This window comes from Scatophagus argus, chromosome 15 (assembly GCF_020382885.2).
Source record: "Scatophagus argus isolate fScaArg1 chromosome 15, fScaArg1.pri, whole genome shotgun sequence".
In the NCBI taxonomy this organism is placed as follows: domain Eukaryota; kingdom Metazoa; phylum Chordata; class Actinopteri; family Scatophagidae; genus Scatophagus; species Scatophagus argus.
The window spans coordinates 15724854-15743057 of record NC_058507.1 but is presented as its reverse complement, the minus strand read 5'-3'; the positions used below and the strand labels follow the sequence as shown (position 1 = coordinate 15743057).

At 40.3% G+C, this 18204-nt stretch overlaps 1 protein-coding gene across 5 annotated transcripts in view; it reads right to left on the bottom strand.

Moving 5' to 3' along the window:
• The window catches only part of ralgapa2 (Ral GTPase activating protein catalytic subunit alpha 2), an 85420-nt gene that overhangs the window by 46699 nt on the left and 20517 nt on the right, over positions 1-18204 (bottom strand). For 4 of the 5 annotated variants that reach the window (XM_046413860.1, XM_046413862.1, XM_046413861.1 and 1 more), the window contains exons 4-24: positions 18001-18058; positions 16032-16075; positions 15623-15803; positions 15366-15481; positions 14850-14988; positions 13908-14116; positions 12843-13076; positions 12395-12577; positions 11465-11599; positions 11194-11342; positions 10947-11058; positions 10364-10601; positions 9180-9359; positions 6075-6197; positions 5355-5440; positions 5162-5252; positions 4734-4907; positions 3696-3875; positions 2736-2929; positions 2552-2650; positions 1819-1974 (exon numbers count right to left, since the gene is read on the bottom strand). In XM_046413860.1, the coding sequence (XP_046269816.1) occupies positions 1819-1974; positions 2552-2650; positions 2736-2929; positions 3696-3875; positions 4734-4907; positions 5162-5252; positions 5355-5440; positions 6075-6197; positions 9180-9359; positions 10364-10601; positions 10947-11058; positions 11194-11342; positions 11465-11599; positions 12395-12577; positions 12843-13076; positions 13908-14116; positions 14850-14988; positions 15366-15481; positions 15623-15803; positions 16032-16075; positions 18001-18058 (3081 nt within the window). Of the gene's footprint in view, positions 1-1818; positions 1975-2551; positions 2651-2735; positions 2930-3695; positions 3876-4733; positions 4908-5161; positions 5253-5354; positions 5441-6074; positions 6198-6569; positions 6717-9179; positions 9360-10363; positions 10602-10946; positions 11059-11193; positions 11343-11464; positions 11600-12394; positions 12578-12842; positions 13077-13907; positions 14117-14849; positions 14989-15365; positions 15482-15622; positions 15804-16031; positions 16076-18000; positions 18059-18204 lie in introns of all 5 variants that reach the window. The other variant, XM_046413864.1, reaches the window with a different exon arrangement.

The following is an 18204-nucleotide window of genomic DNA, read 5'->3' as shown; positions in this document are numbered from 1 at the left end:
TTAGCTCTGTCTATTTGCACATTGTGTGCAGTGACTGTGCATGGCTGATCTAAGTGTTCTTCCATATACACAAAATGAATAGATATCAAATTTAAAAAAAACAACAACTGCATTTGTGAGCACAGCGCAGACAGGAGACATATTAGGTAGATTACAGCTATTGTGCTATGATCATGCCTTTGTGAGACCAGTGATCAGGGAATGACAATCAAGACAATAGCCCTGACCTTGGCACTCTGTCAGTTGGAAGGAGAATCCCTCTAAGGGATAAGGGAACCGTCATTTTTCTTCTCAGTGTAGTGAAAGTAATGGTAAAGATTTACACTGGGATTCCCCCTGTTGTCTAAGTGTCTAAACATTTAGTCTAAAGAAAATATAGACCACTCTATATTGGTGGCTAATTATGGGAGCTAAAAAAAAAAAAAACAAAAAAGAAAAATATATGTATGTATACACACATATATATATATTTCTTTTTTGTTTTTGTTCACTTATATTTCAATTATACATATACATATATATATATATATATATATATATATATATATATATATATATATATATATATATATATATATATATATATATATATATATATATATATATATATATATACACATATATATACATATACATATATATATATATGTATATATATACACATATATATATATACATATATATATATAACAGATTTGGAAAAGTATGTGCTTATTCCTTTTTTTGGTGGAGTGGGGGAGGCAAGTGAAGGCAGAGAGGAAGGAGGAGGGAGACAGTAAGAGCCACTTTCTTATGTTAAGCAGGCGTGCGGCTGTCCTCTATTGTGTGGCGTGAGGACTCTTTTCTCCGGCCAATTTGAGCATGCTTCAGTGGCCAGCCTGGCTCTGGCCCCCTGACGCATTATACAGAGCCACAACAAAAGCTGGAGAATGTTGCCTTGTCCCTCACTGTGCCCCCCTCATTGCTCTACTCTACACTACGTTCCCCAGACTCCCCTCCCCGCTCCTTCACACACTTGCACACACAGGCAGGCAGGCAGACAGGCAGGCCAGCCTATTCTGGGCCCCTGGCCGACGTGTCAGTCTAACGGAGCGCGACAGACGTCAATCCTTAATTAATCACGTATACGCGGCAGGGGCTCAAAACATTATTTAACGACATGGACAACATTCTAATAAGCTTGTCGCACTGCCAAAGCGCAATAGAAACCCAGCCAGGAGGGCATACATATATACACAGACTCACACACTTGCATCCAAAACACCTCCCACCCACACACACTTTTATCGCTGTCCTTTGTTTTGGAGGACTCTATTCATCTCCACTAAGCTTCACATGGAAGAAACAGAGCAAGGCCAGATTTAAATACGAGGAAGGGTGTGGCTAAAGGAGGTGGAAGATGCCAAAACACTAAAGCATTCTTCATTACCACTGATTGGCACGCAATTTTCAAAATAACCAGCTGAAACAAAGCCTCGCCCATCTTACAATAGCAGTGCACCTATGTGACCCCTGTTCCTACTCCTGTCACAATGCCTGTAAAAAGAACTGGCACTGGACACATATCAATTAAGGTGATGAGCCAAGAGTTTACCTGAATTACATCAAGAACCAACAGGTGACTACAGCTCACTCAATAACATCAAACAGGAAAAGTAGATGGCAAACTGGCAACTACCAACCATCGTTCCATCATTTTCCTTTTTTTTTTTCCTACCAGGGTCAATGTACATAACATGAGTTTGACTGGTGCGCCATCTGGCGGTGACAAATATGACAACTGGCAGCTTTACTGTCGGTGCCTCCTGCTGGTTGTACCTGGTCATCACTGGTGATGCCCTTGTGCATGATGTAGTAGAGGTGCACCAAGAAATCACTGTTGGGGAGCACATCCTGGTGCCTGGTCATCATCTCACAGATCAGTTTGTAAGCCTGCAGTTTGCCAGCCTTGTACTCAGCAGGCAGCATGGTGGCCTGTGAAGGAGAGTGAGATGGTGAGTGAATTTAACGTGGCCACAGTTGCTTTTCTCCATCAATTTTCTCTATCACAGGAACTGTGTGTTTAGTTGCAGTTGCAGTTTAGTTACAACTGCCGAAGTCAACCATTCACTCCTGTTTGTTACTTGAGTCTGTTGCTGAAAATGTAATCAAATTGCTTCCTGGGCTTTAGAAGATTCTCCCAGAGCAACACGTGAAATGCTTTGCATATTTTATATATTATATATTTTTTTTATTTATTTTTTTTGGTTGGTGCATAACCAACCCCAAGCACTGGTATATGATGGCCCGAGAATGCGACTCTTTATTGAGCTATCTTTCTTGAATTCTTTGTTTGTTTCCTCTATTCATATGGAAACTTTTTTTCTGGGAAAAAAAAAAAAACAACTCATCACCAGATAACACAATCGGATTGACTACTCATTCTGCATGCTGCTGCATCCCTCGTTTCCTTGTGTCTTTTGCACATCTTTCGTACATATTTTCAGATTGTGTAAGTATTCAATCATTTTGACTGCTGTTTTCTAAATGTTGTCTGCTGTGTTGTTGATACCCGGAAGAGCCAAGAGGCCAGCATTCGAATAGGTGGGATGAAGGCAGGCTGCGGTGGAGAAGACTGGTTGTCAACACTGATCCCGAGGTTGTCCCGGATCTGTAAGCACAAGTTCACTTTCAGTCAACAAATCAACATCACCAAAATAAAAAATATGTTTGTGGTTTTTGCCTCTTCACCTTACCTTGGCAAGCTTGTGCCAGAGCTCATAGAGATAGGAGAAGACTTTGGCATGGATTTTGGGGCAACGAATGTTGTTGACATCTCCCAGGATGCCCAAAATCCTCCTCCACAGGACAAAGGCCGAATCAGCATGCCAACCAGTTAGGGTCCCACCAGCAATGATGCTGACATCATCAGCCAGGCATTCACTACTGTCTGCATGGTCAGAGAGTTAGGGGTGGTTTGGGTTAGAAAAACAAACATTTGGAAACACCTATGCATATTTGTAGCAGCCTGTGCATAATACAAATTGAATAAAATTAATATGATAGAGGATATGGGATTCAGCCAGCAAATGTAGCACACACTTTGTAAAAGCTTTTTAGATTAGATTTGTCCGCAATGCATTAAAGATTAATAAACCCTCAAAATCATCCTGTCACTGCTTGAGCAGTTGCTGACCAAATCCTTAGTCTCTCTGCGTATTTTCCCAAATGCATCCAAGCACTAAGATCTTTGCCCATTGAAAATGATCAAAGCACTGAAACGTTTGGGAAGCGGACACAAGACACACGCATCATCCAAATGAACTCAGGCTGAGTTATGGGAGTACAGTGCCACCCAGTGGGCAACAGAGGCACAGCACGGAGTACAGGGAGTTTTAAGGACAAGTACTAACACAATCATGGACAGGGTGGATAGTGTAGATCAGGGTGATAATTACGTTAATGAATTATGTCGTACCCAATTTAAAAAAGATATAGTGAAAAGTTCTACAGGAATGTATATTTAGTACTAAGGAGAAACAGAAATGTATCATATTGAGTAACTGCAAGGATCTGTCATCTGGGAGATTGAAAGAAAAAATATGGATAAGTGTCATGTACATAAAAGAAATCAAAAAACAAAATATAGCATGGAGGGTCAATGGTAAATGAGGACTCTGTGGTCCATATGATGAGTAACAGCTGGGAAGCAGTACCCAAGTGTTGTGGCATGTGTAAGACAGACTGATGCATGGTGTCATCCAGGGGGTAGTCCCGTGGGCACTCTGTGTGCACCAGCAGGGCTGGTGAGGCGGGCGGGTTCTGGGGGTAGTGGTTGTGGTTGTGGTGGTGGTAGGACGAGGGTGCAGAGTGGGGAGGGAGGGCACACTCGGGACCTAAAAACAACAAGGGGAAAGGGATAAAATTGGGTTTGAAGAGGGGAGCACAGCAACACAGGAAGAGTGACAACTCCATGATGATCACAATGTAGGACAACACAAACAGGGACACATACAAGGCTGGGAGGGGCAAAGTGATGACAACAATCTCTCCATCAGTACTGATGGGTTTGAAGCAGAGGGAATACTGTGATTACTTTCCAAAGAAAATGAAAATAACTGCCACCAACAAATACCACAGTTCTGTCTAAACCAAACTGTAGATCACAACATTCACAATGCACAAATATAAAAGCTGTCAGCAGCTTTAAAAGATTAAATGGCTTAGCCAGAGATGTGCTGCAGCAGATACTGACATGCAGGTCAAGTGTCCTTACTGGGTCACTCTACCTGGCTATGACTAATCCATCAAGAGTGAGGTTTTAGGAGGAACCAAACCCCAGATGGGATGCACCTTAGATGAACCTGCAGAACTGATGAACTCTTTCAACTCATTTTTCATCTGTGCTGAATGTTTCCAAAGGATTGTTCAGTGAAATTTAGATTGTTTTTTTAAAAATATAAATGAGACAACACTATCTTTACTGTATACATCATCATTTAACTGACACTGAACCAAAAAGCTCAAAAATCCAGAGAAATGACAACATCTACATTTATCACACTGACCAATTGCCTCCAATAGTTGCATGTTCTGGCCGTTCAGCAAACGCACAGGGCTAAGAACTTATCTTGGATTATTTGTTTTAATTCACCAATTGTAGTTGAGTGTAGTACACACTAGCATCTAAAATAAATACAGAGTCAAGATCTGTTTCAGGTAGCTTCAGTGTACATTCTTATGGGTTCCAATACCTGCTAGAGCCTCGCTGTGGCTGAGCAACAGACTCCCCTGGCTCTGCGGGTCAGCTGTTACATCCATATGGGCCGACTGTGTGGACTGAGTGTCAGCCTCTTCTTCAAAGGCCTGCCAGGTAACCTCAGCTTCATTGAGGTAGCCATTGGACGTCTCACTGCTCATGCTCTCACCTAGGTAGAGTGGGTGAATGGGGCAGATAAAGGACATAACAGGCTTATGAAGCGATGTATGAGATGAAAGGTACTGACTGTGTAAGGAAAACTATTAATCGTTGCAAAGAGTGGGCTTTATTTGACTGCAGTTCTTCACACACACACACACATATATATATATGTGTGTGTGTGTATATATGTGTATTAAAACACAGCACAGATCACATGGTGATTATCTCTGTGAAGAAATAATTAGTGATGTAATCTCTAACTTTTCTCTCTGAGCTTGGGTCTTGTGTGGTTTGCGTGTCCGTCAGCGTTGCATTCTGTCTCAGCTGGACTGCTGCTCCTCCGGATGAGGATCTAGGAACACAGAAACAAACATCAAAGCACAGGAACTTGGATGGACAAATTTCATTTCATTACTTTGACGTAACACTGTAAAACAAAGCTGAATGTTCTCACCACTGGTGGCTCACTGCTCTCTCTCCTCCCCTCAGACGTCCTGCTATCATAGCCACAGGAGGTCGGGGAGTATTCCCTCTTCTGAGCTGAAGTACAACAGGGGATATTACAAATAGGCAGAGAAACCAAAATTAAGTTATCTACTCTTTACTACTTTCTTTATGTCTTTGAGAGTAACTGGAGAGGCAAAAATTTGTTCCTGTTTAATATCCAGCCAGAGATAATACATGGACAATTCAAAGCCACTCTGATCCATTTACAACTTTTTTTTATTTATCTGTGTTGATCAATAAGCATTGTACCTGTAAAATAAACTAATACAACATATAAATCATATGGAAAATGCAATGAAATCCACATGAAAATTGATCTAAAAAGTCTAAAGTCACCATAAAATAGAGATGCAGGATCCATATTAAATGTTTAATTTTATATACACAGTGTTCAGCAGATATTACATCTATTTTAAAGGGCACAAAATTATATCGTATTTCCTTTGAAAGTTTATCTCTGATTCTAGATTATAGTCTAATACTATTGCACCACCACAAACTATGGCCTGCAGACCTGCGGTATCTAACTGACTGTCAACAAAAACTGAAAAGAAAACAGGCTTCACAAAGACTGAGTTATTGCTATTGTATTGAATTGCGTTAAATCTTATTGCGAGGGTGTAATTTCAGACAAGTCAAATTTGAAATTGAGTGTGTTTGTATATACCTGGCAAAGTGTCAGACAGTTGTTGGGTGATGTCTGAGGTGCTGCTGCTACGTGGCAGAGGGCTATCCCCACCTCCCAGCTCCTCCTCACCCCCACATTCAGACAGCTGACACTCCTCCACATCTGATCAACAGATGAAAAGAGGACATACAGTTAAAGAGACCCACAAGACCGACACATCAAGATATGTCACTTATTATTTTTTAGGGATTTGAAGACACAATACAGGTGAAGATCGGACACATTCATGAGAGACTGGAGAGAAATTAGGACATGCACACATGCAGTGGTGATGCTGACACAGTTTTAAATTGTTCTCTAATTAAGCATAAGACAGTGCCACATTCCTGTTAAAACATAAACCTCTCTGCTCCAAATACTGTTGCTAACATACACAGAAACTGGCATCATTGGACAGAAAGTGACAGACGGATGGAAAGGCAGGTCGGAGGTCACAATCACACAAACACATGCAGCTCTCAGAATACACTTTACCTGAGAGTCTGTGAGAGCAAGCAGAGTTACCAGAAGAAATACCAGGCAAGAAAGAGCTCACAGTGTGGAGCAGCATAGGAACACTTTTAGTAGTGGGCAAAGCCTCGTATAGATGAACACAGTTGCTGATGGACTGGCTTCGCTTAGCTTCCATCAGGAAAAAAGAAAGAAGAGGAAGAAGAAGAAAGACAGTGAAAACAGAAAAGAGGTAAATGGAAGAAGATGGTATTGACAGTAAAGAAAGCTGCATAAGTACTTCACTTAACAAAATCATTCCTTATCAGGAAAGTGGAGTAAATAAAGCACAGCAGAACAGACTTTGACCTAAATATGAGAGAAAAATTCTTGAACAACCCCCCCCTCGAAAAGTAAGGATCTAAGAAGGACTACAAATCACTGAAACTGTAAACAAGTTCACCGTATGGGTTGATACTGAACATTTGTGTAAGATGCAGTAGTACACTTGATATCTGCTAGATGTAAATCGTTTCTCTAACTAGATGCTGTTAATGATACCCAAAGGCTTTAAAAACAATACTGATTAACTTTATTTATATAGCACCCAAGTTAAAAAGTGCTTTACATATTACAAATCACATATTACAAATGAAAATAAAAACAGAAAATAAAATAATAACAAAAAACAGGAAATATCTATCTAATATCTTTCTTTTTCCTCCAGACTAGCTGAAGCAACTGTGATACTCTTCTGTCTTCCAAGCCTCACATAACCTCAGTGACTTGCAGATCTGTGCTACATGCACAAACCAAGAGAGCAATGTAGACAGCTAGTATGGAAATACTGACTGGACAGATTAATTTATCTGGTTCTTCCTGGGGAGATATATTATAGATCATAAATAAAATTATAGCTAGAAGCATGGTGGTATTGGCATGTGCTCATGTGAATGCCTAAGCAGAGAAATATAGTGGGACGCTGTGGATAGGAAGCATTGTATCACTTCTGATGAGCAGGTCGTCTTGCCAACAGCGTATTGCTTTTGTTAATTAGACTAGTGTATTAACTTCTAATGTATTTAAGATAATTGAAAATGGGGTCATTTTGATTTTTAGCTAGGATAACTAATCTAAATGAGGCAGCAAAATGCAGGAAAATAATATAAAATATGATGATAATACAATTTAGATACAAATTAGTGTAGGTATAAGTGATAACCATCCCAGCAATGACAGAGTGACAGCTAGTTCAGATGGTTCTCTGTAGTTTGAAAAGCTAAATGAGCATCATAATAGAATATTCAGTTTTTTCCCCTCCATTATCAAGACAAGATCTCAGAACAATATTAGTTTGCATTTGCATGCGCAAGTACAGCCAAGTTTTGACAGTTGTCAATGCTGAGGCATTGCTATTGTGTCTGAACAGCACTTCAGGCTTAATCTCAAAGAGAGCAACGGAAGAAGACTGTTCTATTCTCTTCTTTCAGCACACTTTAATTATGCCTTTCAGTGAGAGAGATACATCGTCTGCTACAGCCCACCACTGCTTCCTATTTATGCATATTAATGAGCATTAATTACACTCTTAATGAAACTATCAAAAACGCCACACAATTGATGTGTGTGTGCCTTCTCTTGAGGAGTAGGGAGGAGGGCTGTCGGCCCTTTGAAGATCAATTTGGTAGAAATCCAATTAGGCCAAAGAAAGGGAAGGGAATTTGAAGCGGTAGTGTTTAATGTCCATCTTTGCTTGCACGTAGATACAAATAAACAGAATAGGTGCATTTGCATGCACAAGAGATACATAACAGATGTGTCAGCAAACATGCACGCACACACACATGCGCGCACGCACACACACACACACACACCTTCTTAGACTTCATCCTCCAGGCATAAATGCATCTGCTCCTAGCTCAACAAGCTCATCATTTTAGAACGCTGGTGGTAATTGGAGGGGTGGAAGGCCAGGAAACGAAAAGGGATCGTCTCGTCTTTTATCCCTCACATTAAGATTCTGTCTAGACAAAATTAAGACAAGCAGGACAGGCACTGCAGCTAGTTACTTCTCTACTGCCTTCCAGCTCAACTTATAATTAGCCTGCCACATTCCCATCAGATAAGGGGTGTTTGTGGTGTCTGAATTGAGCTAATGACAATGAGTGTCCAAAGCTGGCCTTTGACATGCTGTCGGGGCGGGTGCAGGTGGAGGTGGGGTGTAGTTTTTTTTGGGGGGGGGGGGGGGCGGCTGTGCTGTATGCCTGCAATCGAACTGACATGGAAACATGTTGACGTTGGCCAGTGACATGTGAGGAGAACAATGGTGGCCATCTGCTGCGCTCTTTGTCTTTGGTGTCGGGCCTTTCAGTGACACCTGGGCTAGTGTACACATGGACCTGTCCGAAAGCGTTCACACGCAGTCAATACGTCTGATAAATCCTGCAGTCTGAGGCTGTGTTCGAGAAGCTTATCAGCACTGTGTTGTTGACCCTCACAAAGCCAGAAGATTAACACAGCATGGATACAGAACAGTACAGACATATGGAGCCTCTTATAAAAGGCACCTCTTTGTATTTTATTTTTTCCTCCTTTGATGGTATACTGATACACAGCAACAAAACTATTATTATCACTGATATTACAGGGGCTTACCAGAAGCCTTCTGTCGGACATTGTTACGGGCTTTTTCTACACCAGGAGCACCCGACGTAGTGGCTGAGCGAATCCTCATTGGCTCTTGAACTCCTGGCCCACCCTGCTCCACTTGGTTCCTCCAGCTCAGTGAGAAGGAACGCGCTACTGCTGCTGCCTTCTGGGAGTCCTGGATCACTCCTGATATACAGACAACAACACTTACTCATTACTGCAGTGTCAGTGCATATTTTGTCTTAAAAGAATCATTTTTTGTAGATTTAGCACCACCAACCTTTATTGACATGCAAGACAGTTTACTGTGGCTTTAAGCACCACTGAGTGTGTCAAAGAATAATTATGGTATTTTAGGCCTTAGAAGCGTGGAAGCTGTTATAGTTGCAAAGCTGTCTATACATTTAAAATGCAATATCATTAAAGTCCCTGTTATTGCACTGGTCAGGTTTGTTAGGTGTCCCAATTTTGTCTACATAGTGTATCTAAACTAACTGTCAAGTGCAACATTAAAGCTCAGCAAAGCACTGGAATCAAATTTCAAAGTATCAAATAAGATACTCAAACACACTACTGGATAGACATTATGCAGTTAATGTAGTATGTTACAGGTGTATTGCTTTCACAAAAGTTCCCCAAAGGTATTCAATTTACAATGGTAAGAGACGTTATCAAATAGTTGTACATAATTTTTCCAGCCATTGACTTTCAATCAACTGACTAAATGTCAGCATTCAACAGTTGTTTATAAGGTCACATCTGTTTGCGCAAGGGGTCACGGTGTAGGGTCTTCATGTCACAATTCAGAAAATCTGTTTCACAAATTGTGTATTCACAAATTGGAACGAACTCTATACATGAGAGATGTAATAAAATAAAGTTGTCTAATATACACTCAGCTTCTTTAGGGTGAAGTTTTGTAATACTGACTGTGAGAAACAGCACTTCTAAAACATTTTCTTGCATGTATCCCCTTTTGGACTTGAACTGAGTTAGAACACTGAGTCACAGAAATGACTTTTGCATTTCAACGTGAAAGAAACAAATAACTACCATAAAGTGAAATGCAGGAACAAATAAGGTTCAACTGTAAAGTAACCAAAACCAGAGTAAAATTCATTTCAAACCTTCTCTTCAACCAAATTTTAACCATCCCAATCCCCATTTTCTCCCCCGTCTCTCCCCCTCACCACGTCCTCTCTGCTTCTTCTCCTTCTGTTCGCTGAGTTTGTCCAGAGGCAGGTTGGCCATGTCCAGGCCATAAACAGAGCGTGCCAGCACAGCCGTCAGCGAGTCCATGATGCTGGCCCACTCTGTCACCAGCTCCTCCCAGCAGGTAAGAGAGGACAGCACTGCCAGCAGCTCGTCCCATAGCTCCCGGGAGATAAATACGCACAGGTTGGCTCGCACCCATGCCACAATGATGGTCTGAATGCAAAATGAGACAGGCAAACATGCGTTAGCATTGACAGATATGGTTGCAGCTATGAATTCCATCCCCTTATAAGATAGGACAGCAGAATTCTCAGAGCGATGCATCTAATTAGGTATAGTGTCTGTTTGCCTTTTTGTCAAAATTAAACCCATCCAAGACAGACAGACAGATATATACACACACAGAACTTACAAATTCCTTTGCAACAAATTAAGGTGGCTACTCATAAACACATAGGCACAATGACAAAATCACAATCACTCCTTCAACTTTTTTTTTCTTACGAATTAAATACTTTGTATATGAGTTAATGTAATACTAAAAACCTCTGGACATACCCTAAAAAGTATAGATGCTAAACTTTCAGCAAAGTTGTCTTTTCTTTGGTTTTCCAGTGGCCTCTTCATCACTGCCTCTGTGATCCTCAGAAGTACCTGCAACATCTGCTCCCTGCAGAACAAAGACAGTAAATTAGAAGAGCGTTAAACACAAAAAAGAAGGCAAAAAGAAAAATAACAAAACTTGACGACATCTCAGACAAATGAAAAAAAAAAAAAATCTCCCATGTGTATCTGACTCACTGACCATGTCTGTGTATTCATTGTGTGCTCCATGATCATGTGTCGGTAGATGCTGAGAACACCCTTGCACACCTCAACCTGGTTATCGAGGAGTTTAGGTACATCCTGGCATGGCTCCAACAAGAACACATTGGATGAGTTTGTCAGGAACACCTACACACATGTGAGACAGTAAAACACCCAAACAAAAGGTACATACAATAAGTACTGCTGAGTCTCAGTACCAAATACTGAGATCTCAGGATAAAATCACACCACTCAACAAAGAAACAGACCTGTAGTGTGGGCTGGACACCAGCTTTGGTGTCTGTGTTTTTCTCCTCCGTGAGAAAGCCTCGACTGATGGCACTGCTGAACGAGTACGTCCTCCCCCAGCTGGACGTCCGTCTGTGGCCGTGACTCTGTAACGCCTGGTGAAAGACAAGGCAGGCCAGTTGATTCATCAGTAAACATGAGTTAAGATAATAAGAAAGGTACTATACTCATACTAAATACAACATGCATTCTTCATTAAGAACAGATGTAATACAGTCCAATACAGCAGCTCTGTCAAGAATTCTAAATTACCGTAGCTTACAATTTTTCAGATTTTTTAAAACTAAGAAAGGTGTTAATTGTGCTTTAAATTTATCATTCAGGTGATAGTAGGTTGTGGTGGTGCTGTAATGGAGTGCAATATGTAGAAAAGTGACACTAACATTCTGCCCTTCTCATGTATGCAGATGGGGTGAAATGCAGTCCAATTCACCACCACTGCAAAATACAACTCAAAACATGAATATCAATGTAAACGCAGAGCACTGGATTGCATTACAATGTCAACCTAATGAAGTGGCCAGGGACTGTACACACCATACTAATTGTTTGAGACCCCCACAGCGTATGACATGATTTATAGGTGAGTATGTCATGTAATCATTTTATTTATGTCAAACTGAAGACAAATTTCAACCATTAAAATATACTTTTGCAACAAAAATAAATTATAATAATAATAATAAATTTATGTTATATAGCGCTTTTCATTAAAACTCAAAAAAAAAACAACCTCAAAGCAACCTTTTTAGCTATAATTAAAATCACCTGGAATGTGTTCCTTTGCTATCTGCGTAATAAGTGTACTGCTAATGTATATCCCAATCAGATAACATGGCTCACTTTTAAAATAATCTATTTTAATTGACTGTCTGTATCAGAGGTTTCACCTGTGCGTGCATGCTGTTAGCCTCTGGGCTGAGTGTTTGTTCAGAGCTGTCATCCACTTCATCTGTCTGGGAAGTTGTTTCAGGCTCTGTCATGAAGTTGGGCTTCTCCTGCAAGATCCACTTCCTGTAGACTTTGATCACCTTCCTGGTTGCTGATGCCTCACAGGAGGGCAGCAGGAAGGCCTTAGCAGAGAGAACACAGACTTTTGATTTGAACTATTACAGTATTATGAACAATTTTAAAAAGGCAGCCTGGTAATAGGACAGACTGTAAGGTAACATTAACAAACGGCCAGCAGAGGGCAACATAGTATATGATATAGCATAGGATAGGAGGATATGACAGTGTCACCAGCCAGCCTGTTTCCAATCATGACCCAAACAGAAAGCTATACAGAATGTGCAGTGCAATTAATCTTTACAATGTGGCTCAGTGACCCTACTGTACCTGGTGGAAGACCTCGTTGACAAAATTCACATTGTCCCTGGTGGACAGCAGGATGGCATGCACCATGTCATAGACATAGCGATGCTCCTCCTCAATGCTACACAAACTGGAATCACTGGGTCGGCGATCTGACAATGTGCTGCTGTTGGAGTGGCTCTTCTCAGGCTCCCCCGCTGGCCCGTTCGTATCCCCCTCTGATGTCTTCTCCTGGCTGCTACTGCCTGCAGTGACAGTCTAGGCACCACAGAGACACAGAGAGAAATTAAAGTCCCCAAGTATGCCGAGGAACTGCCTCGGTACAGTTAAATGATTGGCCGCTACAGTCTCTGTGATTAGAAATAACAACAACAATGATTACAATAATTATAATAATGATGGTCTTAAACACAGTATATTATTAGTTGCGTTTTAAGGACTTATTTTTTAATGGTGAATGAGCTACAGTATTGGTCTTTATTATAAAATGATTCTCACCTCCATGTAAACATAATAATGTTCATTTTGTATTTAATCCCCTTCTGTCTCTCCAAATGATTTCTGTCACTCTGTTTACACGAGAAATCTACTGTACGGTAAATAATCTGACTATGCTTTATTCATTTCTACTGAGGGATTTCCATGAGTCTTGCTGATCATATTTTTGAGGACTGCAAAAAAATATTTATTTACAAATGTATTTAACTTTTTTGTGAGAATGTATTTCAAACATACATTCACATTAGCAACTTAACAGCAGCACTCATCAGTGCAAGACCCTTCCACATTTGCAGCAATATGTTTACATCACAATCCACTGTGAAAATGTGAGCAACTTGTATTGAGTATTATAATATTTTAAATGATTAATTATATGATAATTCTTTTTATGAAGTTATTACTTGCTGGTTTGACATTTTTGCAGTGGAGAAAGTATGAAAAAAACAAGTAATAACTTGTATTATTAGCTGTGTGTGAATATTTTCTCAGTTTCTTGCATCTCCATACAGACACACAATAAGGGGTTTTGCTGCAAAAATATCTTCATAACAGTATGAAAAATAAACAAAACAGTACTGTCATGCTCACCTGGATGAGTTTAGGAATGACTTCAGTACCGTTCTTGGCGCTCTGCACCGCAGCAGCACTACTGACATACTTCTTCTCCAGGAAGAAGGTGACGAGCCAGGTGATGAAGGCCACACGGGGAGCCAGGTACTGGTCCCTGGTGCAGAAGGTGCTCTCATTGTTACGCGTCACTGGCACATACAGGGGTTTTGGTCTGTGGTGGGGGAGGTCTAATTGAGCAATGCAGTGGGGTGAAGAGAAAATGATGGTGACAGAAAGAGAGAGTTAGAAATAAAGGACAAAAGGAGAAGAGCAGGAGGGAAAGACAAAGGGATTAAATGTCACCTCCAGACATCTTGCTGTTTTTCCAGCTGAATCAAATTTTCTTCACTTGGCCATAAACCTCTAGAACTGTACAAGCAGTATATTATAATAATAATAATAATTTGTTTGTGATAGTTAATACCTTTTTGAAAACCCTGATTTTAATGAGGCAGTTTTACACAGACTGCTTTACTTACTGAGATGCATTTGGTCAGCACTTGAATTCAAGGAGATGAGTGGTTTACCATAACACTATGGAGTTATCAAATAAACTTGAGGTTTCAATCTGTATTTTTTTTTTAAAATGAAAAAGTAACTTTGCTCTAAAGCTCCGATCTGAAGAATGTAAAGCTTACTAACTTACTAACTGCCATCTTCCCCTTTAGCAAAGACGACTCACTCACTTATTTTGCCCACAGCCCAGGCTGTGTTTAATCAGATTCTGGGTGAATATTGCAAAATACTGTTTAAGATGTGTTTCTGTATATAATGCTCTAACAACAAAGTAGCAAATGGTACAAATTTGAAACAATCTTAACAATGTCTGACTCTTGTGTCTTGCATAGTGTGTATTCCTTTGCAGAATACCCACATCTGCACAAAAGCAAATATTTATCTATACACTTTTTGACAGCTTACCTAATAAAGGCTTGTAGAGATTTGTAAGCTTTGTGAAAGAGGGGAATAGATGTGGAAGGTAGTACTTCTTGAAAAGGCTGAAGAGAAACCTGAAGCCTGTGTCCTGGTTCTCTTTGTTCTTCCATTCTAAACTGGATGCCTGGCAGACAGAGCACAGAGACAGACAAGGTCAGGCTACAGCGAGAGGAGATGGTTCCAGCCTTACTCAGACAGTGACAGCATATTGTTTTGCAGCACAATGACTTGAAGGTTGCTCTAACACAACATTGATAGATGGGGTTTGGTGTACATAAGACTTTACACATTTAACAACTGATACAGATACATAGGAGAAATCTGGGTCATACAGGGCAAATATGACTGTATGACAAACTCTTTTCCCTGCATCTTACATGCCACTGTGCACTACAATAACCTGCAGTACTGCAGTTATCTCATACTGACAAGCAGTTCAAGCTTGAGCGTTAGTTGTGATAATGTGCGTAATTGTGTTTTCCAAACATAACTGGTTATTACCTGGATGACCATGTACTTGAGCAGCGTTTCGAGGATGTAACATGTCTGGTCATCTGCAACCTTTTCTCCTACCACAGCTGGAACCAGTGGGGTAATCTCCTCAGGCACCACCTTGGCTGCTCAAATCAACAAATACACTGTTAACTCCTAACAGTTATCAGTTTAGCATGTTTTAGATTACAGATGACTACCCTCATCAGTCTGTGAATGTCTCAGAATGTCTTTAATTTCATGCATGAAGAAGCGTTCATATTTACCATCAGGAGGGTTGGAGAAAGGGTTGTAAATGATGGTGTCAAGAGTACAGGGCCCTCTGGAGGAGGGCACAGCAGGGAATCCTGGAACCAGACAGGCAAAGATAAGGAACTGCTCCTCAGCACAGTTGTCCCTCAGGGCCTGCAGCCACAGCAGGAAGAGACGGATCCCCTCACAGCGGATCTACAAAGAAGGAGGATCGGACAAATTAATGGATGGACACAGAACAGGCAAACTTTAACAACCCATTTAACAGAGAAATATGTGGAATTCTTAATATTTCAAGTTCAATGTGACCATTTGTGCTGCCAGATTTTGCACATTAACCTTCACAATAACATTATAGAGCATCGAGTGGCTTGATGACAGAGATTTTTTTTTACACCTTGCGTCAATGAAGACAGAATTTACCTTGAATGAATTTCCAGTGTGTAGAAGCTTTTTCAGAATAGAACCTAGAAGAAAGAAAAATACAAGCGCAGCTGTCAAAGACTTTTGCACTCCAAACAGAGGTTTCCTACACCATAAGCAGAGGCACAACAAACACAGGCACAAAGATGACAGGGGTGGGCCTGCTTGTAATCTCTACTGAGGCAAATTGACCTTGATGGGTGGTTGTGACAAACTAGTAGGGAGAGTGGCGAGGCTTCACATTTTCCTGATGAAAATTAACATCAGTTGGCAGCGACATGCATTCATGAAGGCAATCTGGTTCCACTGTAATCAAATGAGACATTGCTCTGATTGCTAAATACCTTGGGCGGAAGAGGTCTCTTTGTGTGTGTGTGTGTGTGTCAGGACAAACTCTTGACAGCCTGCAGACAGCACTGTTCTTTTGAGTCATTTAGGAGCTGTGAAGAAATTTTGGCTACTTCTTTTTATAGGGATTTTGAGTCGTTTTGTTTGATCAAGAAGGCCCTTCATTGAGTGACTCGATCCAGACATATTTCAGTGAGTAGCCATGAAAACCCAGTTGAGTTTTTCTGTTAGTGTCCTTCTCCGGAACTTTTGTTACTATGCTCAATTCAGGTTAAAGCAATAATATTTCTATGTTGGACACATAAAGGTGCAAATCCTTTTAGTATTTTTGGGCTCAGGCTGGAGGACTTAAATGTAAGCAGACAGAGGATGGTGAAAGGAGTGCAGATTTTGTTCAGCTTTTAGTAGTCTGAAACAAATGCCTGTGAACTTACAACCCTCAGCTGGAAGGACAACATGACTAAAACTCGTTAATGCCATTTCAGACCTACTGTGCCTCCCGAGAGTAACTTGGAATGAGACTAAGAAATTCGTTTTAGCTATAGATGTAGCTGCCAGCATCTGGACCAGTGACACATTAAATGAGCAGCAAAAGAATATTCAAGAAAAGCCCAAGAGGTTGGCTTTAACCTGTGAGGAATGTTTGTTCAATGACTGAGCAAAATGTGAGTTTGTCTCAGGCATCCAACCTCAGATTAGCCTTCATACTACACACAGATAGAGCACATTTTCTTTAAATTATTAAAGCAATTATTAAGTAAATTATTAAAATAATATTATTGTCATTTTAAGATAATTTTATACCACTGGCAAAAAGATACTTCATTCATAATAATGCAAGTACACCCTCTCAAAGAACAATAAACCTTTAATTCTTCTCGTGCTGCACACAAGTGTTAATAGAATAGCAGGGACAACCCTGAAAGTTATTCTGGCATCATGTTGGCTAAAATGTTGGTGAGATTTCTGTGTAAACAAAGACATATATGCAGGTGAACAAAACTAACAAAACTCATACACATGTATCTGTGAGTCAATCTGATATGGAGCCTATGATAAGCCAATAATGTAACTACTGTGACAGGTCTAAAATGACCACATGGAAAGGTTATTTGACAGTTTTCTAGTCTGGGTCAGACTTTTCAGACCAAAAGAGCGTCATTGCAACAGACGTAACCCATTTTTTAGGTACGAGTTCCTGTGATTCATGAGTGATATGAAATAACAGACTTTTTTTTTCGCTGCACAGCCCTAACTGACAAACAACAGTTATAATTAGGGTTATCGCTCCTTGCAAGGACTTTCCCTTTTTTGTGCGTGTGGGACTGGAATGGTGCCAGCATAATTCAATTACTTATTTGCATTTCAAATGAAGTGCTCATTTGCATTTCCCATTTACATTCCTTTCTAAGACTAATTATTTTCTCTTCATTATGGAAGGCTTAGGCATGGTTGTGGTGACATTTTTAGTCCTAAGGTGTATCTTAGAGGTTACAGAAGCATAAGAAGAAAAGACATACACAGTATATAACTGCCTGTCCAGGTGTAACATAGAGACAAATCATAACATTCAAAGTGGTGCCAAGTATTTCATACGGTGAAAAAAGCTAGTCATACATACCTATACTGTGAAACTGCCATCGGTTGTAGATTTTCTCGGGCAGATGTTGAAGAATTTTCTGATAAAAAAAAAAATAGTATTATAGTAGTAAATATGGTTAGGTTCAGTGAGAAGTTAATAGAGTTTGGCACAATTCATCTGTAAGAATGACATAATAGTTGTATTAGCATACCCAGTAAGGCTTTTTTTCCCCCTTCACCAAAC